General features: G+C 39.5%; 2 protein-coding genes across 2 annotated transcripts; both read left to right on the forward strand.

The window, feature by feature from the left end:
• The first annotated feature begins 285 nt into the window (after nucleotides 1–285).
• On the forward strand, nucleotides 286–24,997 carry PH4alphaEFB (prolyl 4-hydroxylase subunit alpha-1). The gene is made up of 11 exons (XM_018018622.2): nucleotides 286–745; nucleotides 12,601–12,799; nucleotides 20,128–20,279; nucleotides 20,355–20,511; nucleotides 20,587–20,774; nucleotides 23,356–23,525; nucleotides 23,587–24,069; nucleotides 24,145–24,210; nucleotides 24,275–24,343; nucleotides 24,405–24,501; nucleotides 24,565–24,997. Exons 2-11 carry the CDS (start codon nucleotides 12,609–12,611, stop codon nucleotides 24,648–24,650), a joined length of 1,659 nt encoding a protein of 552 aa, XP_017874111.1. The 5' UTR covers nucleotides 286–745; nucleotides 12,601–12,608; the 3' UTR covers nucleotides 24,651–24,997.
• On the forward strand, nucleotides 12,810–18,415 carry spdo (sanpodo). Its single transcript, XM_018018620.2, has 2 exons — nucleotides 12,810–17,668; nucleotides 17,735–18,415. Exons 1-2 carry the CDS (start codon nucleotides 16,283–16,285, stop codon nucleotides 18,068–18,070), a joined length of 1,722 nt encoding a protein of 573 aa, XP_017874109.1. The 5' UTR covers nucleotides 12,810–16,282; the 3' UTR covers nucleotides 18,071–18,415.
• Nucleotides 24,998–26,032: the final 1,035 nt, after the last annotated feature.

Below are 26,032 nucleotides of genomic sequence, written 5' to 3' on the forward strand. Positions count from 1 at the left end.
AGGAAAATGAAATATAGTTTATATCTAGACATTTTCCTGTTCGTGCATTTGAATTCACTGAAATCGCGCGCCCACATAAAAACATCCCACAAACAGCTGTTTCGATGAGATCCACTCTTGCGCACAGTTCACTGGAACTTGTTTTAGCTGTGCGTGGATCGTATCTCACTACGAAGAACAACTCAAAACAAACCCGACAAAATGAGCTGTTGCTCTCCCTTTCGCTCTTCTGCTCGTTGGCTCTTGCCTATGGAATGTATCCACATGCGGCTATAGCGGCAATAATATCGCTTTCAGTTCCATTTTGTGGTGCTGAGCGCGCGGTCGCATTGTCGATAGGGTCCACACACAACAGCCAGAAGCAAATAGAAAACAAAGGCAAAAAACAAAAATATAAATCAGGACTGGCTAAATAAATACATACTAATATCAAACATATGTATGTATGTCCGTTAGCTTGTGTGTGCGCGTGTATTCTTTTTAGTTGCTAATTACAACAAATTGTAAAAGGAAGTTGTTGAGTGTTAATAGAATTCTTGAGTTCCATTCGACTGCAGTTTGTGTGTGCGTGAAAGAGCCCCGATTAGCTGTAAACAAAAGGCTAAAAGACAACGCTAAGAATAACAGAGAAAAGAACGAGTGAATCGACGCCTACGCGTTCTGATTCTTACACCGTGCAACAGCGGCTGTTGGCCCAGCGTTTAGGGGCAACAAGTTTTCCAGGAAATCAGAATTCATAGACAGGGTAAGTGCGCCGGGGCGGGTGTATGGCCCCTCGACCGGGGAAGGGGCTGACGTGTTCGATTGAAGATCGTCTTGTCGGCATCCAGTTTCCGCCCTGCACTGATAAGCCTCTTGTCACCCTTCCTCTCGCCTCTCACTCCACAAAATGTGGGTCAACTCGAAATTAAAAATATTCATTTTTTTGATTAGAAAGAAATTTCCAGAGAGACGCATAGACCTACGTCATAACAGAGAAACATATGAGTTCCTCATGTCCAAAGTTATTCTGTTATTTTATATGTATGTGCATTTAAATACTGTCGCCTAGTTGCGCTATCTCCGCTTCTATCGTTGCCCACATGTGTGGGGACGCAATCGAAATAATGCCGCTGCCGCTGTCGCTGCCACTGTTGTTGCCGCTGCCGCTGACCGCCACACGCGTCAAATGCTCCCAGTTATGCGATAAGTAGAGAATCTCGAATCGACAAACTGTGTGTGGGCTGCTGCGGGGCAAACGGCATCGCAGAGGCAATTGAAGGCAGCAGCCCAGTCACGTAGTCAATTGCCTGCGTTTGTTTTGATATGTTTCCATCTTCTTGTTGCTTTGCGCCGCACTTCGGTTGTGTTTATGTTCCGTGTTCATTGGAAATCAACCCCTAAATGAGAGCAGGCTGGAATTGGAACCAGAACTGGAGCAGCTCATTGCAACTGTTGCAGCGTTGCCAACTATTTGAAAGATGTGAATAAGAATTTCAAGCGAGGCGCTGCTTTTCCAATTGGAATAACACCGACTACATTCTCAATGAAATTTAAAATTTATTTTCTAAAATTCATATATATACTTAAAATTGATTTGAAAAGAAATTGAATGATTTCAAATCAATTAAATAATAATTGAATTTAGTTCAGAATGCCACGCATCACATCACGCTCCTTTCGCGAATATGAATCCAATTAGAATCTGCTCAAGTTATTAGCGTCTCTTTAGAATAACTAACTCTTGTTTATTATACTTGTATACACACATATATTCCGTTTTATGAATATAAATAGCGTCAATTAATCGACGATTTGCTAAAATTTATGAATTTTATTAATCAAAATTCTGGTTTAATGCACCCAGACGACGTAGAATTGACGTACAGTGCGTATAAGCCGCTTTAGCTGCGGCTCAGCCGTAATGGTTTCAGTTAGTATATCCAATTTGCACGCATCGAATCCCTTACCAGTTGGGTAGGGAACTTGTCATAAGACGTGGGCACACAGCATTTGAATTGCAAACAAATTGTTAAGCACTTGAGCCGACAATTGTTGTTATTCGTTTATTTTGATTATTATTTTTGTTTATTTTTTCATTTTGGGCTCACTTCAGTGTCGAGTTCATCTCTTGACGAGAGGAAAACGAAAGCAGCTCAAAGGCCAACAGCGGGCACCAAATGAAATGAAATCAAATCAAACGAAATGAAAGCAAATGAAATGAAAGTGCTGCCCTGATTGTTGCTCCACTCTGTGGCAGGTGCCCCACTGCAGCTCATGGTCAGCAATAGCCACTTCCTTGCAACTATGTCCCCACTTGCACTTCCACTTCCATTTTCAATTCCCACTTCGGCTTCGTCACGAGTTTGTTGTGTAATTAGCTTTAACTTTTGCCAAAGCTGGCAGCTGCATTTGCTGGCATTTTTTTATCTTGCACATCTCTTTATACTCTGCACACATTAAGAATGCCAAAAGGGGCGTGATCGACTGTCCGATCTGTTGATGTGACAGACTAAAACAGGTCTCAGGCAGACAGACGCACAAAGCTAAATCGACTTAGTTCATAGCCCTGATCGAGAATATATGTACCTTATGGGGTCTGCCACGCCTCCTTTTGTCAGTTTCATATATTTAATACAACCATTTTAACCTGATTTCCTCTTTTTCAATGGGTTTAGGGTAGAAATAGCTGCTAAATGAAATGTCTATTTAGTTGTAATATTTTATATATTTTATATATATAGTTTATATATGAGAACTATTTGGCATATGTTCTGCCAGCCTAGAGACTAGATTGCATATAAATAGACGGAAATGCATAAGTGCATACATGAGTGAATTGTAGGCTGAGCGTGAAGACTAAAGAGAAAACCCTCTATTAACACTTTTGTTCAAGAAAATATATAACATAAAGCAGATGAAAATTTAAAATTTCCTTGCAAAAAAAAAAAAGGAATGCAGAATAGAATGCAAAGCAAAAAAATGCGACCAAATTTCGATACTGCCGGACGTAATTACTTTTTAATAATTTTGTAGGGATGGATTAAAAATGGACCCTTCATAAAAAAACTAAAAAAAATAAATAAAAATAATAAAAAAAAATACTAAAATTAGAAAGAAATTTAATACCGAATTGTGGGGTACAAGAAATCATTATGAATTTTACTATAAGTTAAGATATACATGAATAGAGGGTATCTGCTCGTCATCCATGCTTGTGAGCACACCTCTTGTTTTATGCTTATAGGTAGCTATGTTAACCGGTTTAGATGCGACTGTCAAGCGGGTATTTACGGGGCTTATGCTTAGAGAGCTCAAGGTGAATCGGCTGGCTAGATGTAAAGCGTATGCGCTGAGCATATTCAATTCAACAATTTGTCATTTGTAATGAGCAAACTTGTTGGATGCACTTGAAACGGCTGGGCATTAGCAGCCGGATCTGGCCAGAAAATGTGAAATTATGAATACATATTTAATGTTGCTCACAAGAGTTTTTTCCGCATTGAGTCGGGTTCAAGTTCATGACAGTGCCTGTCGCATTTACGCCAATTAAATTACGGCCGCTCAAATTGAAAAGTTTTGTCACTCGCCAGCAGATGGGATAAATGTTCGAGTGCTACATACATATAGATATACACTCGTATATAGTAGATAAATGTATCTGTATCTGTTGTTCGATCGAACTTTTTCAAGTGACAGTTAAATTGGCTCGTCTCGCAGGGCAGTCAAATGTGCTTTGTAGGCAAAATTACCGAAATGTCTGTCAATTTGATTTTAATTATGCACACGAATTGGCCAAAAGGCGCAGCCAATTGGAGCTGGCAATGGGGCAGCTCGAGTTACAGTCAGCTGCGCTTCCACTTCACATAAGGTCAGATGCTGTTTGCCCATTAAATGCCAGCACATCTCTGTATCTGTGTGTCTGTGTGTGAATGACAAAGACTTGCCACAAATGTCAACGGCGCCAACTCTTGGCTACCAAAATTGAGCACCACATAAATGTCAGCTACTGAGTTATGACTTTGGCAGCCCTAACAACCAGCCAAATGCAACTGGAAACTGGCAACTCTCGACTGCCAACTGGCGGTGGACAATGTGCAACTTACCTTGTGGCAAGTTGTAACAACAATAACAACAACAACAACAACAACAACTGCCATATGGCAATTCCTGTTGCAATGGCGTTCGCCTGACATTTGCACCTGAATAACAATGCCGCAGCTTCGCCTCGCAATATATTTCTCTTGTTTCATTTTGATTTTCCTCTACAACAACATACAGTGCAAGCTGGCAATAAAAGAATAGAGCATTTTAATTCCAAATATTCATATCTCAGCATTGCAGAGCTCAGCGCTTAACACTCATGAATAGTTTAAACTTTATTTGTGCTACATAAATATTCTGCATAAATTGCTTTAAATACTTCTTGAGTAAAATTAAGCATTATAGTAAATTCTTTAATTTGTTTAAATACATTAAAATAGGTTATCCAACCGCTAAATATATAATACATTTATTTATATTTATTTAATAATATGAATACGAAATCTATAATTCATGCCCAAAATATTTAAGCAAAAATTTAAAAAAATTTTATAATATTAATTTCATTTATAATTTATTATTCGATGCAAACTTTTGATTTTGCCTTTACATTTCATTTCAACCAATATAAGGTCAAGGGTCACATATTGATAATTTGATGCTTGTGCCATGAAGACTTCGCTTTTAATATCAATTCCATTTGAGCAGCAACATAAATGGTTCGTTTCAACTTTTCTATGGCAACGAGAAAAAGGAAAAGAAAAAATATTAAAGGAAAATCTTTGTATTTCCCTATATCACTCTACTTGATTATTTAATATTGAAGAGTGTAAATTTTGTGCCTTAAGGCTTGACATTTATATTAGGTAGTTGACGTGGAATGTAGAATAGAATATAGAATAAACAGTAAAATAGTATTATATTTAAATAAATAAATATATATGTGGGATCTCTGATGATTTAAATTAACCACATGCCATTCTAATTGCATGATTATATTTTAAATTCCCATAGTGCTGTCTTTCAAAATGAAAATTTCTAGTTGCTTGAAATCAAAACGACCCTGTCCAAATGCCCTTAAATACCCATCTCATTCTAACTCTGCAACAACAGTTACCTTAACCCTCTCTCTTTGTCTCTTTCTCTCTCTCTCTATAAGAGTGAAAATTTGCAAGTCAGAGATTAAAAGTATGCAAGCAAGAAGCAAACTCTCTCGGGTAATATAATAAACCTCCTCAAAAATTCTGTAAAAGCGCCCAGCCGAACACCCATACTACTGTAACACTGGAAGGGAACAACTGTGAATGGGGAAACATAGAAAATATACTCATAGACTGTAACAGGTTATGTTTTATTAGCGTGTAAACCTATACATATACATATACATACATAGATAATAAATATCTAAAATAAATAATATACATAAATAATATATATAATAAATATTGAGCATTTCTGCAGACATGATTTAAATTTTAAGGAAATACCTCAAATGAATAATGTAATAATAATTAAATATACAATAGAAATACCTAAAAGTTAATATATTAATATATTCTGCTCAAGTCTGTCAATTTTATCAAAACTATTTTATATCACATATAAACACCGTCGATAGAGTTTTCAGCTGGAAATTCTACGGCATTGCAGCTAACCAAACTTGCTTGCTATTATTTGCAATTACAATTCTCTAAGGTAACATACATTAGTTTTACAATGTTTCATAGTTTATGCTGTCTCCTGTGGCAAATAGAATAGAGTCTGTAGCGAGCATCTACTGTACGTATTTTTCTGCTTGTTGACAGTTTCATTTAAATTGGTTGGCAGTACTGGGAATTCAAAGAGTCGGATGAAGGGAGAGCTGACTGCAGCACACACACGAGCAACCACCTGCTGGCTGTTTATGATAAGAGTCAAGTCGTGTGTGTGTGTGTGTGTGGGAGATGTTACACGCAGTTAAAGGATGGCACATTAACAAAGCTCGGTTTCTATGGTTACGTCTACGGCTAAGGTTACGTTGTCCCTGTCATCCGCAACGGACACGCAAAGCCCGGCGGTTGAGCTGCAGCAGCTGCAGTTGAGCTGAGAATATTTGCTGCGTTTGAAAAATTTTTCGAGCCACAGCAAAGAAAAATTAAACAAATAATCAGTTAGTCAGTCAGTCCCTCAGTCCGTCAGTCAGTCAGTTAGTGAGCTCTTCAGCTCGTCAGTGGGCCACTCGCTTCATTTAGCTAATGTGCAACGTCAGCGCAAAAAATTGCATTTCATAACTTAATTGCAACAAAAGGCAAAACCCAAAAAAAAAAAAAACTTTGCAATTTTTTGTTAGCTGCAAATTCCGAGGCACGAAAGAAGACGCGACTTTTAGCAGAAAATTTGCTAGTTGCTAGTTGCATAAGCAAACGCATTGGCAGCCGAGCGAGAGGTGTACATAATAGCAACACGCAAGCGAATTTCGCTGCTGCAATGTGGCAGCCACCAAAGTGGGCGTGGCATCTGACGACTACACAAAAAGTGCAATTCGATGTTGCAGAACAAATTGAATAACGGCATTTGCCAGCAGGCGAATTCAGCTCAGTTTACTCTGCTCGCGTTATAATTGTATCGGACACAATCTAATTTCATTTCGTTCACTAGCAAAATAGTTGCAATTCAATTGACATGTAACTGAATAATTAATTAATTTAATTAAGTTTCATTGATTCAATTGGAAATCCCAAAGAGGACGGCAGACAACACAGCGAATCGGGCGGGCAGGGCACAGTGGGCCTTTTGGTCAATTTAAATAGCAAAAATATTCAAAATGCAAACGAATTCCTTAAACATTGTAAGTGAAACTATGTATGCACAGGGTGTTTACAATTTTGGTGTGGAGTGAAAACGAAAAGTGTTTGTGGTGAATTAATTTTTGTGATTAAATAGCATGAAATAAATAATTTGCTAGTATTGTAGTTGAACAAATATCACAGGAAAAACAATTGTTATATAATGGTACAAAAATATATGTATATATATATGCATATATAAATATATTAATATATATTTGATTTATTTTAACATTTTGTCGTAGCTTCGCATCATTTTCTCGCTTTTTATGTACATATTTTTCTCGTTTTATTGATTTAAAAAGCAAACAGCCAGATGTGCAATGGTATGGGTGAAAAGGAATGAATTAATTTTTCAAAGACATAAGGGCCAAAAAATCACTGATTTATGCTATAAAAATATTTTTATATTATATTCTTAAGAAAATTAAGTTAATGAACGAGCATATATTTATTCAACTTTCTTGTTTGAAAGGGGTTTTCGCATCGAAATAAAAATATAAAAAGCTTGTGCCCAAAAAAGTTTTGTTTGCATTTAATTATAAACTTTAATATTTAAATAATTTTTTTGTATATATATTAATAACTTTAAACGGCTTTGCTTTTACTCTTTAATAAAATTCTTTGAGTTTGGACAAAATAAATTTCTTGTCAGTTTTAATTACCTCTTCAGCCAATTTGTTATGGATGGTTCACCTATAAGCAAAAGGAACTACGAATTTCTATATGAATATAAATTCATATAATATACGCACCAGATAAAATATACTTAACACTTTGAGAGCGTGTATAAAAAAGAATATATTTATAATATATTCCAAAAGCGGCTCACTTTATTGTATTGTTGGGAAGAACTTTAGCATTTGAAACTCGACTAAAGTGAGCTGAACAATAAATTGTTCAATTTTACGCTTCATTTTAATAATAATAAAAATATGCATAGCATAATTCGGTATACATAATTTTAATTTTGTCATGTTTACTTTTTTTTGGCATATTAACATAATTTGAATCTCAAGTATTTTCTAAATGTTTCTTTGGCTTCATTTGCATTTGAGATATAACAAATTCGACTTTCAGCAACTGCAGTGCATTATTTATAAGTATATTTTTCTGTTGAGAAGCAGCCATACAAGACTCGTTGGACAATACTCAGGTTGGATTGTGAAATTTATTTGTTTTTAATTGTCAATTTATTCTGCTCTGCATTCACATAGAAGTTTAATTTAAATTGTCTTAGACGAGTCATTAAAATGTTAAACAGCAATGAAATTTTTACTTGGCCGAAACTAGGGGATGTTCCTCATTTGGTGCGCGAGTAAAGACTGGAACTGAAATGAGGATAGATTTTGTAGAAATATGTGCAAAATATCTTCAATAATATTCTAGGTATTTAGTAGTCTTAATATTCGGATAGAGTACATATACAACATATTCAAAGAACAAGAATTTTTTACTTGAAGGTTTTTAGTGTCAAGATTAAATAGATGAAGAAGAGGATGTATAATCAGAGTCACCAGCTCAACTCTATGTACAATTGCTCTTTAAAATGCCAAAGAAATAAACTTTTACCCCATTTCCGTGAGGCAACTCCTTTGCCACGCCCTAGTTAAAGAAAACTTTTACTACAAATAAAAACACTTTTTCATTTCTTTCCTTTTCATTCTGAGCCGAAAAATGAGAAAATAGAATGTGGCAAAATTTTCGCTGCTTCAATCATAAATTCTTCATGCCCTATATTCAGTTGCCAGTGAACAAGATTTTTGCTTTCGATTCGTTTTTGGCCAAGAAGTTACGTTTGTTGTTTCTCTGCTTCTTCGCGTGGAAGAAAAGATGCGAAGGTGCAGGCATAACATTGGTCAGCACAACAAAAGCGAAGGCCAAAAGGCGAAGAACAAACAGTTCAGTGAACTCATTAAAAGCGAAAATTCCGCACGTGTTTCATTCAATTTCTGCAGCAACTGCAAACGTTGTGAATGCTGGGGCACGGCCATATACACAATAATATTTGCATTTCAATAAATGCGTACGCGTTGGCCAATATACCGTTAATGATTTAAGCATTTCACTATAAGAGCGAACGAAAAACAATGCGACGCTTGTGTTCGCTCAACGAACATGCAGCATCATCGACGCGTATCCATCAGATACATTTGCATAACAATGCGCCTTTCAAAGTTCTTTGAACTCCACTTAATAGTTCTATGCTGCAATCGAGACGAAAAGAAATAAAAAAAGAAAAAACAGTTAAAAGTTGATGTTGCGATTAGAACATTTTATTAGTCGACCCAAACCGTTGCTGCATCCATTAGTTGTCCCACATTCCAATTTCTCTTGAATCTGTTCGTTCGACAACTAATTCTAATCAGAAGAGACGCTGGGCCTGCCCAACTAGAATTTGGTGATCAACCGGTTTGACGCTCCAACGACGGTTACATATTTTTGGAAGTGAACAACTTTTTGATATCCCTAGCTGCGGGTGCTCCAGCTGTCGCATCTGCTATAAATGGGGAATATTGTGAAAACAGTTAAAAATTTCTATAGAACCATATAGGCAATGCTGTCGAAACTATTATTTAACTATGCGAATATAAATGTGGATTGTTAGACCATAACAGCCTACGACTCTTGATATTACGCATTTCTAAAGATATATATCTATGTATTACATATGGATTTATTATAAATAAATTAATTTGTCTAATGTAATACTTTGATATGTCTGATTACATTACCCAAATTATATGTCTGATATCATAGTATTACATTAGCCAAATTGATTCATTTATATTTAATCCATCTATCATGTATGGCAGGTCCTATATATAAAATGAATTATTCTATTGTATTATTTAAAAAGTGGTTTACAAATTATAAGATTTAACAAGTAAGAAAGCTCTAGTCGAGACTGCTCGACTACGAGATCCCCTGAACCCTTGGAGCAATAGATATTTCAATAATTTTTTGCGTCTTTCAGCTTACACAAGAAACACGCACACACACACGCACGTACGCACACACAGGCATACATACACACACGCATACAGACACCCATACACACACACACACGCATACATACACAAACTCATACACACACACATACACATACACACACACATACACAAACACTTACACACACATACACAAACACATACACACACAAGCACCCACGCATAAACACGCATGGGCTGCAGTGTGCGCTTACTATGAGAACTTAATTGTTTAATAACTTTTTTTTATGGACGTACGATCTTCATGAAACTTTTAGATTATGATTATAACATGGATATGCATGTAATTGCCAAAGCACAAGTCTCTAGTATTTGAGGGTGAGGGGGTGAATTTAAGGGTGGGGGGTAAATTTTAACAAAAACCGAAATTATATAAATTGCATGTAAGCATACATTAAAAATTTGCAGACTCTAGCAATAAAGGTGTAGAAGATATAATTTTATAACTGGTTTTCGATAAGGTTTTTTATCGATAAAAAAAGATCGGGATGAGTTATCGAATTTTAATGATAAACTTGATATGCGCGCTGTAATTACGGACATTTTAAAAAAAATTTGAAGTCTCTAGCTCTTATATCTTCTGAAATCGACGCGTTCATACATACGGACAGACGGACAGACAGACAGACAGCCGGACAGGGCCAAATCAACTCAGCTCGTCACCCTGATCAAGAATATATATACTTTGTGGGGTCTGCCACGCCTCCTTCTGCCTGTTACATACATTTCAACAAAACCATTATACCCTGATTTCCCATTGAAAATGGGTTCAGGGTATAAAAATGTAAGCAGGGTCAAACAATTATTATAAATAATAAAATCATTTGTCATAATTAGAAAGATGCTTATCAAAATTCATTTCAACTGGGTGGTTATCAAAGGTTAAAGAAACTTTAAAAGTATTTCACGTAGCAATTTTTAAAATTTTCTTTTCGATTTTATGCAGGATATTTAGCTTATAAACTTTTTAGTATACCACTATTATATAATTCTATTTGTCAAGTTTTTTATTTATGTAAAATAGATGTTTAAACACACATAAAGGAATAATATAGAATTATTTCCTTTTGTTATAATTAACAATCAGTAAACTGATAAGCAACGTCTGATAATTAAAAGTTAACAAGTCATTCATAATTAAAAGTTAACAAATTTAAAATTGTTATTTCTTTATAAATTATTATTTATTAATATTCCCGGCCATGAGCAAAAATTATTTAATTTGCACATTAAACTATGAAAGAGTTTCTTTCGCAATTTTTCATGGAAGATAAACTTTTCCCCAATTGAAATGCTCTCATTTCGCTTCAAGAACGAGTCTCAAGATTGTACCACAAATTGAAAAGCATTTCGCCTGGCTGATGGTGATGCTAGAGCTCGAGCGTCATGCGAGTGCAAGTGTAATATTGTGCCATGTTGAGTAGTGTTGCGGTGTGCTTGGTGTTGTGTAAATGTGTCTGTGTGTGGTGTGTGTTGTGTGTTGTGTCTTTGTGTGTGTGAGTGCTGGTTGTGCTCGTGAGGTGCCTGATGTGTGGCCTGTGGTAGACCAGAAGACGAACTAATTAATTTGGATTAATTAAATGGCGTCTGCGATGCGTGTGATGTCCTTGCAATCAGGCAGGTAGAAGCCACAGTCCAATTGGAATGTGCGCTCTGATTCCCATTTAAATCTGATTGGCCGAGCCAAAAGCGTACTTAAATATAATTATACATTCGATTAAAGAACATGTTGCTAATTAATGGCGTTATAAAATTATCTGAAACAAGATGCTGCGATAAGTTCATTAATTACCGTTCATTTAAAACGGGAATCCAAAATTTCACTCGAAATATATCTTATGGTATATCCCATTTCAATTTGTTCATAGATAGAATCACGTTTGGCGGTTTTATTATAATCATTTCCTTCGGCCGTCATAAATACCGAATGTCTGCAAATATCGCAAATCTGAATAACAAATCAAATTCGCCAGCATAAATTAACTTGATTGATAATTTCTGGGCGGGTTTAATTGAATAAATTATTGGCTGAAAATTTAAATATTATCAGATTTCCATCACATCAAAGAGTTGACCAAGTCTATGTGAAAATTTTTAATTTATTATATATGTACATATGAAATACCCGTTCAGGGGTATATGGGAAAAAATTGCTAAAAAGTTATTATTATCATTTAGTACCGATTTTAAATATTAATCGGTGATGAATTCTAGACCTTAAATATATGTATATAGGGTATCTAAGAGTCTTCTATTGCACTTTCTTTGCACACTCACTTATTGACTTTATTTTGTCTCTTATTACGAGAGAAGAGCAATAAACCGAATGTCATAAAACAAAAACGGTTGGCCAAATTAAAAATACAGCTCATTAAAACAAATTGAAACGGCAATTTCCAAACAAAAAACATTTCACGAGCGACTCTTAAAGGCTAAAGACCAGTATATCGTATCAGCCGGGCAGCAGCAGGACATTAATCAGCACGAAAGCTGATTTCGAGCTCAGTGAGTCTGGTGCTCGGGCTTAGACTGCTTTTCTTACACCGCCAGTGGCTAATGCAAAATCGATGACCAAATTAACTTCCCGGGAGGTGGCAATTGGCAATTGGCAATGGGCCTTGCAGTTGGCCCATAAAAACACTATGCAAATTGGCAAGATGCTAGACATTTATTGAATTCACTCACATAAAATGCAATTGAAATGCTCTAACTATTTGCCCTCGCTTCTATTTGCTTTGCAGGCCGCACGATGTCGTCCTGTCAGCGCCTGCAGTTGGCACTCGGCGTCCTGGTGCTCGCCCTGACTGGCGTGACGGTGCGCGGCGAGGTGTACACAGCGCTGGCGGAGATGGAGGAACTGCTTGAGACTGAATCCGTACTGATAAGCAATCTGGAGGGCTACATACGCGTGCAGGAGGACAGACTGAGCTATCTGAAGAAGTGAGTACCGAGCAGGGACAACCTCTGCTAAGTCGCTTTTCATAAATCAAGCGTGCATCGAGTATCTTACAGCTGCATTTGCAGGCCTTTGAGATACCTATATAAACTCAAGTCGTTGATAGCTGTAATTTCAGTTCTCTTGATTTCTTTTGAGCACAATTGTGTTAGGGTAGAAATATGTTCAGGCTACTACAGTATGAGCTGTGCACTTTGCACATGTAGTGCAGTGTAAAAAGTAAGAAAATGAAACTGTTATGATCCTCACATTTCAATAAGAAGAATATTTATTTAATCACTTAATGGCAGAAAACATTTGTATTTATTTTTGGTTTGGTATTTATAAGCTTAATAATTTTTATAAATTGAACACAAATTTGATTCGTGTAATCTTTAGCCATTTCCGTTTTACTGTTATTTATTAAAAACTCTACTGAAATTCAGTTATTAAACAGTTATTATACATTTTTCAGCAAAGGCTTCTAAATAATGCATTCCGTTTAATGTGTATTTTATAGAATTTTGATTTTTGTTGTTCCAATTCGACCGAATTCTTTAAATTGAAGATTAATTGCATATATTTGCAATGCATATGTATGCGTATAGATAGAGTATGTAGCATATAGGGTTTCATTCAAACTCTAAACAGAGTTGAAGTTGAATGTTTAGGTGTAACTGTTGTTAATATTAAAGAGATATGTGAATGTATGTGTGAGTTGTATGCTGACTGTGGCCAATGCGGTAGTAAGTTTGTTTATGTCTTCGTAAAGCGAGTTAGTTGTTTGTGCTCTTATGATATTCCAGTTGAGAGGTTTTATAAGCTACTTGTATGGAGTGAGAGGGTGGACGGCATTCGTGGCATTTGCGTGTGAGAGGGTTAAGTTTGAGTTGAGTATGTGATTGTGTTGTTTTTCGATGTTGTTATGAGAGTTGGTGCTGAGCTAATGCTGTCCACTTGCATGCAATTGTAGCTGTATATATGTATATATTCTTAAATATTTTATATGTAGTGCAGTTTCATTAGCAGCTGAATAACTGGTATGCACAGAGATTGTAGAACGGGAAGCAAAATAGGGCACGAATAAAATATATTCTGAGCATTTTGTGAGCAGGTGGAAAGAGCTTTGCAAATGCCTATATATAAATATCCAAATATAAGCATGTATATTAGTTATATATTATATGTGCATAGAGTATATTCTTATACAATATATGCGGAACACTAGGAAAAATAATTAAGCAAGCTCTCATCAAGTCTCTCTCAACTCGCTCGAGATCTTACAGAGCTAGTCTAGTCTATTCCGTCTTTCTCTTAATTACTTAACTTAGAGACGGATATAAAAGACACTTTCTTATCGCCTACCGAATATAAATATGAAAATAAACTGAGGTCAAGACATCTTAATAAGGTTTCAACACTTTTTGCTAGTCTTCCTATTATCCCATAAATAACTACAGCAAACTAAAAAGAAACAAAATCCATATATATTATAATGTATAAATCACATATAAGCATATTACAACTACAACAACAAATCCATAGAGAGCGGACATTATGCAGCATATTTTAATGTATATAGGTAACAAAACTTATATATTCATCAGGCAATTACTATTTCATGGCCAACTCTCGAGTAGCTCGAGTGCAGAGTACTCGCAGCAGAAGCACGCTCGACTAAATCAATCTAGCTCGTATAATGTGCTGTTTATGTAGATGAGGGAGCATAAACTACTAGACATACATTCATGGCTAGAGCGGCAGGTGAGGCTGTGAGGTACGCACATAATTACAGTGGCTGTCGCCAGTATTTTAGCCACGTGCGTGTGGCAGCTGTTGCATCTGCAGAAAACGAGCAGCAGCATAAATATGTCTTAAGCATAAACATGTACATCTACGTACATATAGATAAAGATGTACGTGTGTATGCCTGTTCTCTTCTATTTATGCGGCGCCAAAGACACAGCGAACGCTATTTACTCTGCATATCTTGAGCTACCCCTGGCGCACATATGTCTGCTTATATACTCGATTATACGTTTGTGTGGTAAATGATTGTTGGCCCTGCGTGCAGCGGAAGGACGTAGATGCAGGATAAAGGGCACAGCGGATGCGGTAGGGCAACTCCCCTAATCAAGTATGCCAGCAGAGAGAGACAAAGAGAGGGAGAGAGAGAGAGAGCAGCAGGAGCCCAAGCAGGATCTATCTTATTTACTTGATCCGCTGCTGCGCCCCTCTCTACCCTCGTCTCTGCGTCTGGCAAACGCAAAGGGACAGCGCCGAGGGGGGCTGCCAAAACAGCTGTCAGCTGTTGTTGAAGATCTTTGTTGTCATTGCACCACAGCCGCATCCTTGCAGCTCTGCGCCTCTGCCTCCGCATCTCTGCCGAGTCATGGCGCGTGCCACAAACTGTTGGCTGCTGCGCGCTGCCAGCAAATTAAAATTTAATGCCGAGTTAAATTTTTCCATTTGGCAGCAGTTGAATTCGCCGGCTTTTCCCAGCGCCAACTGCCAACTGCCAACTGCCGCGCCATGCTTTGTTTTATTGTTAACGATGCGAGCGCCTTTTGCACGCTGAATGTCAATGCACAACATTTTACTATAAACAGAAGTGGAGCCTTGGGGGCCGTCTGCCGTCTGCTGTCAGCTGTCAGTTGTCCTTGCAGCATCAAATCTCGATTTGATTTGTTGTTTTTTGCGTTTGTCTCTCGCTGCCTCTGGGCCGAAATCCAATTAAGTTGGCCAACATAGATAAGCCACACACACACACACACACATGCAGCGCTAACAACTGCACGCCGTGGTGGGTGTTTCGGCTGACACTATTGACTCTCGATAAGCGCTCGCACCACGAATGTAACGGTCGCTTGAGCCAGGGTAGCGAGCTTCCTATATACATATACATGTGTGTATGTATATGTGCATGAGCATATAAAGGCGTCGCCTATTTCGCTGTTATGAATTGTGTAAATATAAATTCAAAATGCTGATAAAACGACTTGCAATGCCGGCTGCGGCGTAGTCGAAATTCGTTTCAACCCTCATGAGCAGCAGCAGCGGCAGCGGCAGCGGCAGGAACAGGAGCAGATGTTTCCAGCACAACGGAACGCGCCAAACGACGCCTGCCGCTGTTGCTGCCGCTGCTGCTTTTGTTATTGTTGTTGTTGTTGTTGTTGTTGTTCCAGAGTTGTCTTGAGCTCAATTATTGTGTGTATGTTTCAGTATATAAGCCAAGTAAATGGTTATATTTTATTCAAAGGGGGGGTCACAGCAACGCACGCGTCGCTGCCGTCTCTGCCGATCCACTCGACTGCGCGCCGGCGCAGGAAATTGCTAGTCGAGGAGCGACTGACAGCCAGCGTCGCAGTTCAGTCGAGTCGTAGTTGTCGTGCCGTGCGGATCACTCAAGCAGTTGCAGTTGAAACCGTCGAGATCAGTGAATACAGTGAACACTCCCAGAACACAGCCAAGTACAGTGCGCGTGCATCATGTCGAGGCACAACTATACGAATCCGGCCTTCTGCCAGAACAGCGAATTCTATCCGGTGGCGTCCAACAATTGCGTCGAGTCCATTTACAATCGCAGCCTGCAGCTGAACTTCAATGCCGTCTCTCGCACCGCTCAGCCACCGGCCGCGGCCTGCCGCGACCCGCGCGAGGGGCCCTTGCGCATGCAGCGTAGCATGTCGACGCGATCGGTGACGCGTAAACAGTACCAGCAGCAGCAGCAGCAACAGCAGCAGCAACAGCAGCAACAGAAGCAACAGCAGCAACACAAGCAACAACTGCAGCAGGAGCAGCAGTCTTCGAGTGGCCGCTATGCCTTGGTGCCACTGGAGGATCTGGGCGCCGTGGCCAGTCGCTATGCCATTGTGCCCGGCCAGGCGGCGCAGCGCTTGGCTCGCTCGCAGGACAATCTGGATCGGTATGGCTCGCGGCAAGGCCTGCAGTCAGACGAGGAGCCGCACTCCTTTCATGAGGAGCCGCAACAGCAGCAGGAGACGCAGTTCGCCAGCCTGCCGCCCACACTGAACGCGCTGCCGCCCAAGCCAGCGCCCAAGATCAAGCACGCCTTCTCCAGCGACTTTGGCAGCAAGACCTTCCTCATTGTGGACAAGAACAGCAACCAGCGCTATCAGATGGTGCCCACGGCGGAGGATGAGGAGCTGGTGGACGAGAACCAGGAGATCATACAAATGCACAATGGACGGGCGCATCGCTATGCGGTCATACCGACGGAAGCGGATGACGACTACTTGGCGGCGGAGGACTCGGCGCAGGCGCAGCAGGAGACCTGCTTGAGCAACACCGAGCTGAACCAGCCATTCAACATGCGTACATCGACCCCGCAGCAGCGCAATGCGGCAGCTGCCACACGAGCGCTGCACGAGCTGCTTACCACACCCCGCAAAATGCAACCACCACCGCGCCTGGCCCATTCGACGCCGCGCAACGCTGCCCACCACGAGCAGCTGCTGCGCGAGCGTCAGCTACAGCTCTACCAGAGCCAGCAGCACATCAGCCTCCACCAGCAGGCCACCACCACCACCGTCTCAGTTGCGCCGTCGCCGGCGCTGCCGCTGCGCCAGCAGCGACTCTCGCCACAGCGACTGCACTACGAGACGGTGAAGCCGGCAGCGACGGCCACAGCTCAACAGCAGCAGCTGGCCAGTGATCGCACCACGGCGGTGATTAGTCCGCGTGTGCAGGGCCAGGAGCTGGATCTGAGCAGCGTCCATGGCAAGTCGAACATCAACAACAACTCGTACCCACAGAAGCTGGCCAATGCCACCATCACGCTGGCCATTGTCTCGCTGATGCTCGTCCTGGGCAGCACCATGAATGCCGGCCTCATCATCTACATGATCGCCCATGTAAGTGTGCTCAATGCGACTCGCTCCCATCGATTCTCGACTTATATCCCACCTTCTCTACTTTAGCTCGGCAAGTCGTTCTACCTGCAGTTCGGACTGGTTGCCTCCTTTTGCGGCATGGGCCTTGGATTTCTGGGCTTTCGCTCGCGCCACTGCGAGTGGCTGCCGAACCGTAGCTACACCTCTGGCTACATCCTGGTCACCATCTTCTGCCTGTTCAAGTGCTGCGGCCTGCTGCTCATCCTGGTGCTGGACCCGTTCCCGGGGCTGCCGCTCCACGATGTCACCACGGGCGTCATCCTGGGCCTGTCCACCTTCACCATGTTCTTCATCGGCCTGGGCGTCATTGGCAGCCTCTGGTGCTATCGCCCGCCGCCAGACAACCGCGTCAATGTGGTCTAGACGCTGTCTGCTGTTTGTTGTCTTAGTCTTAGCCTTAGTTTAGTTCGTAGCAATTAATCTTAGTCTTAGTTTCTCTCTATTCTTTTTAGCGAGCGGCATCCGCAACGGCTAGAAGACCAAAAAAAAGTATTCGTAATTGGAGACGTGTACCAAATTCCTGCACTGAATTTTTCAAGACTGTAAATATCGCAACATGGGGCGCGCCTTGAGATAAATGGGTTGTAATTAGTTGTAAGGCATCAGCATTTATTTAAGAATTACTATCTAAATTATTGTCTATGATATTGTTCGACATTTTGCTTAAGATTTGCACATACAATAAAGTTATTCAACAATCGCACACAACTCATGGTTTTGTACTTTTCTACTGAAGATTTTATCTGAATTATTTGAGGCAGGGGGAGCTCGCGTGCTCTACCTGGCTGACTGTCTTAATTAGTTCTCTGGGCTCATTTTATTTTTCATGTGTCACCCCGAATCTCCTCTAATTTTAATTCTTATTCTTATTAAATTCGCTTTCTTTAGCCTAATGAACCATTATTCATTAATTAATCTTGAATGTGTTTAGTCTTGCTTCAGCTCTCGTTAACTGTCATCTGTTTCTATTTGCATTCATTTATCATTTTCATTTCAACTTTATACTTTTGCCAAGACTTTTATTTAAGCGTCTCATTTTTAACTCGAATCAATTTCTTGTTTAGTAATATTCCTTTAATATATATAAAATTTAAATATTTTACATATTTTAATGTAAATAATATGGCTTTGAATTTTGTAGAAAAGGTATAACTAAATTAAAATTTTTATTTTCTTGATTGTAATGGCTATAGTGAGTTTGTGAAGATGTATATAAAAGAGAGAAGGAGGCCATACAGTATATATCTTTATTTATTTATTATTATGATTTTTTATTCATTTATTAATTTATTTTTAAATTTTTAGTTTATTTATTTATATATTTTGTATATTGTTATTTTTTTATTTATGTATATACCTATTTTTAATGTCTTTTCGAAGTATTTCTTTATGTATTTATATATATTTTTTATACATTTTTATTTATATATATTGATATTTTTATTTTATATTTGTTTTTCATTTTATTATTTATTTATTTATTTACTTTTATTTATTAAAATGTTTATAGCAAGAACAGTTGAAGGCTGTGTAGATCTAGCCGTGTTTGTCCGTACATCATAAAGGCTAAAGAGACTTTAAATTTTAAATGTATATTTCTGTATTTCATTTCCTCATACTAAAATTGATATTACACTCGAAAAACTTGTATCAGAGAGTTCCATTTAAGCAATAGGAATTGAATAAATATTTTGGCATAGTAAAGCCCACAAGTGCAGCTCAAACACAGATGCTGCGTACAAACAGAGGCAGCATGAAGAGTCGGTCACTCTAGAGCACTCTTACTTGTTTACTTCGATAAAAAAAAGAAACTTATATATATATTTTTTTTTAATTCCCTGACAAGGAGCTTATATTACGATTATGAGAAATTCCGTGCCCGCCTCAGGGCTCGCATTTCACTTTGATTTGTCACATGATACCGAAATTGAAATAAATCAATAAATATAATTTTGCTATTGCAATGCTGTATCTAACGAATTCGGAGACATTTAATGTTTTTTTTTCTTTATGTTGCTTTGACCTCCATAAAACTTTTGCAGTGAGCCAAAAAGTTTTTAGAGCGGGGCTTCGGCTGGGCTTTAAGTTTCATTGATGGAGAAAAATAAATATTAAATACAAAACTTTTTGCAGTCTGGCTGGCTTCATAAAATTAAAAAAAACTTTTGGAGTGTACTCAGCTTTAATTTCATTAATTATAAATAAAACGAACATTTTGCAGCATCAACTTTACAAAGTGTTTGTTTGATTTACGCCCGAGCTGCAGTGCAGTTTGTGGCAAGCTTCGAGGGCGTTACGAGACAGATGTAGCCGTAATTAAGTTTGCAATGGCTTGAACGTAATTAAATTGCTTATTAAACTTTGTATAAAACTTTGTAACTCTCTCTCTCGCTCTCTTTCTCTCTCTTTCTGCACTCTAGCAAAATGGATGAATACCAAAGAGAGCATGCAGATGCAGCCAGCGATATAACTGCCTACGTATCGAATCCAATCAATGCGTATTTACTGACCAAGCGTCTGACCACAGACTGGCGGCAGGTGGAGAATCTGATGGCACACGAAGTGGGCGCAGGTGGGTTATCTCGAACTGGGAGAAACTTTGTAATCCGATTTGAATTTGATTTGTTTGCTTTGCTCCACTCAAAAGATTTTGTGCAGAACCTCACGCAATATCGCAATGTACTGAAGTTTCCCTCGGACGAGGACCTCAATGGGGCGGCTGTGGCGCTGCTCCGCCTGCAGGACACCTACCAGCTGGACACGTCTAGTCTAGCACGTGGCAAACTGAACGGCATACAGTACAGGTGAGTGTAGGCAAATGTAAAAGTGAAATAACTTGGATGGGGACTAAACTGCCGGGGGCTTGCAATATTACACAGCACGGCAATGTCGTCGGATGACTGCTTCGAGTTGGGCCGCCAGTCGTACGTTAATCGGGACTACTACCACACGGTGCTCTGGATGAACGAGGCCATGGCCCGCATGCTGGAGGAGCCGCATAATCAAACGCAAAGCTTCACACGTGCCGATGTCCTGGAATACCTTGCCTTCTGCACCTACAAGCAGGGTAAGTTCAATGGCCATTTTGGCTGCTATTGTTGCTGTTGCTGTCGTTGGCGACAGACATTCGTGTGGGTGTTTACTGTAGTTCTTATGTTGTGTCTCGACTCGTTTGCATGACACTTTCGACACCCCTTGACAGCCACAGTCGTAGCCGCTGAGCATTTTTACTGCATCTCTCTGCCACCTGGCCATTTGACAGCAGGAAATTGCACTTTGCTGGCCCCTTGCCAGCTGATCCCAGCCCAGCCGAGCCAAGCAGCACTTCTCCGGCGATTAAGCCCGACGCTCGTTAAGTGCGAAAAATTGTTGCCTGTCTGCAGGAGCAACGGCAATATTGTGACTGGCTTAGTGCCGTATTTGTAGTTGTAGTAGTAGTTGTAGTCGTTGCCTTTGCCGTTGCTTAAGCCGTGCAGCCGTCGGATATAAACAGAATCACGTGCCTACTGCAGCCCAGCAAGTGCACGTAATTGCGCAAACAGAAGTACGGTTTATTAATGTCGCATTACCCCCTCACGTATTCTTAAGCTTATGGCAAATGCTCCCTCCGTCTCCTGAGCCCACTGTCTCACATTCATAAGTCAACACAATGCGTGACTGGTTGTGTTTATCTATCTGTATGTGTATCTGTGTCTGTATCTGTATCTATAGCAGAATCTCTATCCGCCCTAATGGTCGATGTGAGCTGCCTTTACTATATACCCAATTTTATAATGGCTTGTTGGGCTTGAAGGTTTAGCAAGCTTTGCTACAGCTGCAGTTGAATGCAGTTTTTCGGATTTTTATTGCAAACTAATTTCTGAAATTTAACTAAATGAAGTGCTTCTAAAAGTCTACAGAAAATAAAAAACTGATTGCTTGAATTATTACATTTTACATTTTAGTACAAATTAATTCTCTTATTTGTTTATTTATTTTTTTTTACAAATATTTGTCATGTATTAATAAATTTTGTTGTTTTTTTTTTTTTAATTTATTAATATATTAATTTTTTTTTATTATTATAAATTGCTGCCTTGAATTATTAAATTAAAAAAAAATATATATATATATTTATAAATTGTTGGCTTGTATTAATCACCCATTTTTTTTGTTTTTTGTTTTTTTTTTTTTTTTTTGGAAATTTATGTTATTAATTTAAATATAAATTTTTGTCTCGCTTAAATTATTTTTTTTTTAAATTTATTTTTAATAATTTGAATTATAAATACGTGTTTTACTTAAATGAAATTCATTATTTTGAGCTCAGCTTGGAGCTTTTGTTAATCGTTCAAAATAATATAAACAAATATACAGAATGTGAATATTCAGAATTTATAAAATTCTACAAGCAAATTGAATATTAAGACAAAAAATATCAACACGCTCCTAACTGCATCGACATCCTTTCAACAGAGTATGCCACAGCCTTGGGTTTCCGTTTTTTCTGTTCTTTGTTTCTTTCCTCCGTTGTTTGTGCGCTGCGTAAAAAACTGACTTCGCAGTATTTGTGGGCGTGCTGCGCTAAACGGAATTGCTGCCATACTGCAGAAAAAATGCAAAAAATACAAAAAAAAAAAAAAAAAAAAAGAAAAACAATTGCTGTTGCAATGCCATGCCACGCCCCCGGTTCAGTCGCCGCCTCCGCTGTCGCACACCTACAGCTGACACAGAAATCCCGTTGCCGTCGATCAGCCGAGGGCACCCGTGTCAGCATGGCTGGCATTGGCAAGCAAAATGCAAATTGAAGCTCTCAGCCAGGTCGGGATTGGAGGCGACCGAAATTTCATTGAAAGTAAGTGCTCCGCTTAAAGTGTCTGGCAAACTAATTAAGGACTCGCCGCTGAGCGACTGCCGAGGCAAGGCTGGGCCATAAATAAATGTGAATAATTTCGATGACCATGCTAAAAGTTTTACAAGAAAGTCAGGGCCTGAAGGTCTCTAGTAAGTTTTTCTGCTTTAGTTGTTTTTCGGCCATTGCATATAAGAAACTTGAACTTATTTGCTGGCCATTTTTCCACACGTTGTGGGCTGAGCTGGGGCTGTGTGGCGCCTATGAATAATGTATGATGCGTTTAACATTTGTCAGGCAGCGATGGGAGCTCAAGCCTTCGGGCGTCGCACTAAATAGTGATACGAAATGCGATTAAAACGCTTGGGTTTTGCCAAAAATATTAGATAAGTTTAGTTTAGCGATACTTGTAAATATATATTTGTAAGTCCTCCTGAATACATCAGAAGGTTAGGTTCTATATAAATAATTTAATTGTGTTGTTAAGGTACTAAACTTGCATTGTACAGATTCAGCGCTTAAAATAAATATACAAAAAAAAAAAAAAAAAAAAAAAAAAAAAAAAAACCAAATGCAGTTGGCATGTTGAAGTGTCGCTTATTCACGAGTGCTCACTGTACGCCCATTGTTGAGAACTTTTGATTGAATGCGAGCAATTAGAAGTCAAGGTCGCCAGCAACGAAAAACTGTTGCCTGCTTTTAGGCATAGTAATTAATTCAGTCTTGTCTGCTCTACTCTCTCACCTTTCGACTCTCCCATCCGGCACTCGACAATGTAACCTGGAATTGGCTTTGCAATTGGAATTTGGGCGTGCAGGCAATGTGGAGAGCGCACTGACCATGACGAACGAGCTGCTGCAACTGCTGCCCGACCACGAGCGGGCCAATGGCAACAAGAAGTTCTACGAGAAGGAAATTGCCCAGCTGAAGGAGAAGCTTAAAGTGAAAGGGGACGATGGCTCCGATGCCACGCCCGTTTCCGATCTGGTATTTGCCCTACAAGACTTTGTTAGTTAGTGCTTTCAACTATCCTCTCTTTGTTGTCCAGCCCGTGGTTAAGAGCGATCCTGGCGTCTTCGACATGACCGAGCGCAAGGCCTACGAAATGTTGTGCCGTGGCGAGCTGAAGCTCTCGCCCTCTGTCCTGCGTCCGCTGCGCTGTCGTTATGTCAGCAACAATGTGCCGTTCCTGAGGCTAGCGCCGCTTAAGCTGGAGGAGGCCTTCCTGGATCCATACATTGTAATTTATCACGACGCCATGTTCGACAGCGAGATTGAGGTACTCAAGCGCATGGCGCGTCCCCGCTTCCGTCGTGCCACCGTCCAAAACGCAGTGACTGGCGCCCTGGAAACGGCCAACTACCGCATCAGTAAATCCGCCTGGCTTAAGACCGCCGAGCACCGAGTGATTGGCACTGTGGTGCAGCGCACCGCCGACATGACTGGCCTCGACATGGACTCGGCCGAGGAGCTGCAGGTGGTTAACTACGGCATTGGCGGCCATTACGAGCCACACTTTGATTTCGCCCGAGTAAGTTGAAGTAAATCAAGCTCACCTGGAGCACACCTGACTTTAATGTTGCGTTTACTCTTTTCTCTTTTATAGCGCGAGGAGATACGCGCCTTCGAGGGTCTCAATCTGGGCAATCGCATTGCCACCGTGTTGTTCTACGTGAGTTACGAACTTAATATGTTTAAACTGAACTTTATTTTATGTATTTCGCCTTGCCTTGCAGATGAGCGACGTGGAGCAGGGCGGTGCCACAGTCTTCACCTCGTTGCATGCGGTTCTGAAGCCCAAAAAGGTAGCTCTACGAGCTCCAATCCAATTAAGTCCTGATTAAATGACTTTCACTTTATTTCCAGGGCACGGCTGCATTCTGGATGAATCTGCATCGCTCCGGCGAAGGCGATGTGCGAACGCGACATGCAGCGTGTCCCGTGCTCACGGGCAGCAAATGGGGTAGGTTGAGCCTCTGTCTAGCATTGTATCTCTTGTCCGGCTAAACTCTCTACTTTTTTGCAGTGTCCAACAAGTGGATACATGAGCGTGGCCAAGAGTTCCGGCGACCCTGTGACCTGGCCCCGGATCATGGTGATTTTGCCATCTAGTGAAAAGAAAAACTGAAGCTGTTGCTATTGCTGGACTCTCATTTCCCAGCCGCCCTTACTCGTACTTCTACTTACTTTGCGCTCTAACATATCTCTAAGGACTCGCCAGCCGGGCAACATAAACTCTATTCCTATTGTAAATACTCAACTACGACATCCAACATCTGGTACGCCGGCTGAACGATGACGACACCCATTTCTTTCAACTACATACCATTACTTGGCATTAGTGTTATTTTAGGCATGCTATTATGGAATTTACTCATTTTTGTACAAAATATAAAGAATGAATGCTAGAAATACAAACAAAATGAAATGATGCGATCTATGCGAATACGAAAATGAAACTCATTTGCTTTTCTTATGTGCGAAGAAGTGGGAAACTCTACTGAAAAATTTTATTTATTTGATTTTAACTTTTTTGAGAATGGCACTAGGTATTTCATATTATATTTTTTAATTCAATAAAAAAATGACTACATACTCCAAATTGCGGTTGGACTGGCAAAACCTGGCACATTTCACAAGCTTTAACATGAATTGTGAAAATACAATACAATGCAATACATATATGAACACTTGAAGGCAATTGTACTTTTTAATATTTTAACAGGCGTACGAATTCATTAGCAAATGGCTTTTTGAGCAACTGAATTTAATATGAATTTTATAGATTTTTTCCATTCTGTTGTAACTCAAGGAGATTCCTTCGAGCGTTAACTATTGAATGGAACTGTAAGACAGCATAGACACGTTTAATTTGGGCTTTGATTTCTTAAATATTCTATTTCATTATAGTTGAATGATTTTAATTCAGGTAGGTATACGTATTGCCTCGTCTGGGATAAGTATTGCCTTGTTATGGCGTCATTGCAGTTAAAAGACTGTTTGTAAGTGGCTCATAGCATTTAAGCTAGTTTCTTTTACCATGTATCTAGTGGAATTTGAATACAGCGTATAAATATTTTATAAAATTGTAGGTAACGGGTCGAAAGGGAAGCGTTGTAGACCCCATAAATATCTTTTAGACATTCTGTGGCTAGCAGTTGGTAATTCCAGCAAGCAATGCGTGTTCTAGTAGCAAAGCTGGTGTATAACGACTTGGTGATGCCGCACTTTACCTTCCATTACTCAAAGAAATACAGGTGCTATGACTTCGCTTACAGCGTACGTTCGATTGCGACAAAAATTCTACTCTCTAGACAATTTTATAGGAATGAACTTATATGCTAATAGCGTCTTTCGGATACAGCGACGGTCACTTGAACGTAGCGACGCTATAACCGGATTCTACTGCATATCTAATGAATTTATTAAAATTTTCAATACAAATAAATACTGTGCTTTTTTAAAATCATTTTTACTATACATTTTTTTATAAT

Source organism: Drosophila arizonae, chromosome 2 (assembly GCF_054131065.1).
Source record: "Drosophila arizonae isolate 15081-1271.41 chromosome 2, UAZ_ARI_1.0, whole genome shotgun sequence".
NCBI classification, from domain to species: domain Eukaryota; kingdom Metazoa; phylum Arthropoda; class Insecta; order Diptera; family Drosophilidae; genus Drosophila; species Drosophila arizonae.

Excerpts from the sequence above, each read along its gene's own strand:
- PH4alphaEFB (XM_018018622.2), top strand. The coding sequence starts at position 12,609 with ATGTCGTCCTGTCAGCGCCTGCAGTTGGCACTCGGCGTCCTGGTGCTC. Across the intron at positions 20,775-23,355 it reads CTTCTGCACCTACAAGCAGG|GCAATGTGGAGAGCGCACTG; the intron begins GTAAGTTCAATG and ends TTGGGCGTGCAG. Across the intron at positions 24,344-24,404 it reads CGGTTCTGAAGCCCAAAAAG|GGCACGGCTGCATTCTGGAT; the intron begins GTAGCTCTACGA and ends CTTTATTTCCAG.
- spdo (XM_018018620.2), top strand. The coding sequence starts at position 16,283 with ATGTCGAGGCACAACTATACGAATCCGGCCTTCTGCCAGAACAGCGAA. Across the intron at positions 17,669-17,734 it reads TCATCTACATGATCGCCCAT|CTCGGCAAGTCGTTCTACCT; the intron begins GTAAGTGTGCTC and ends TCTCTACTTTAG.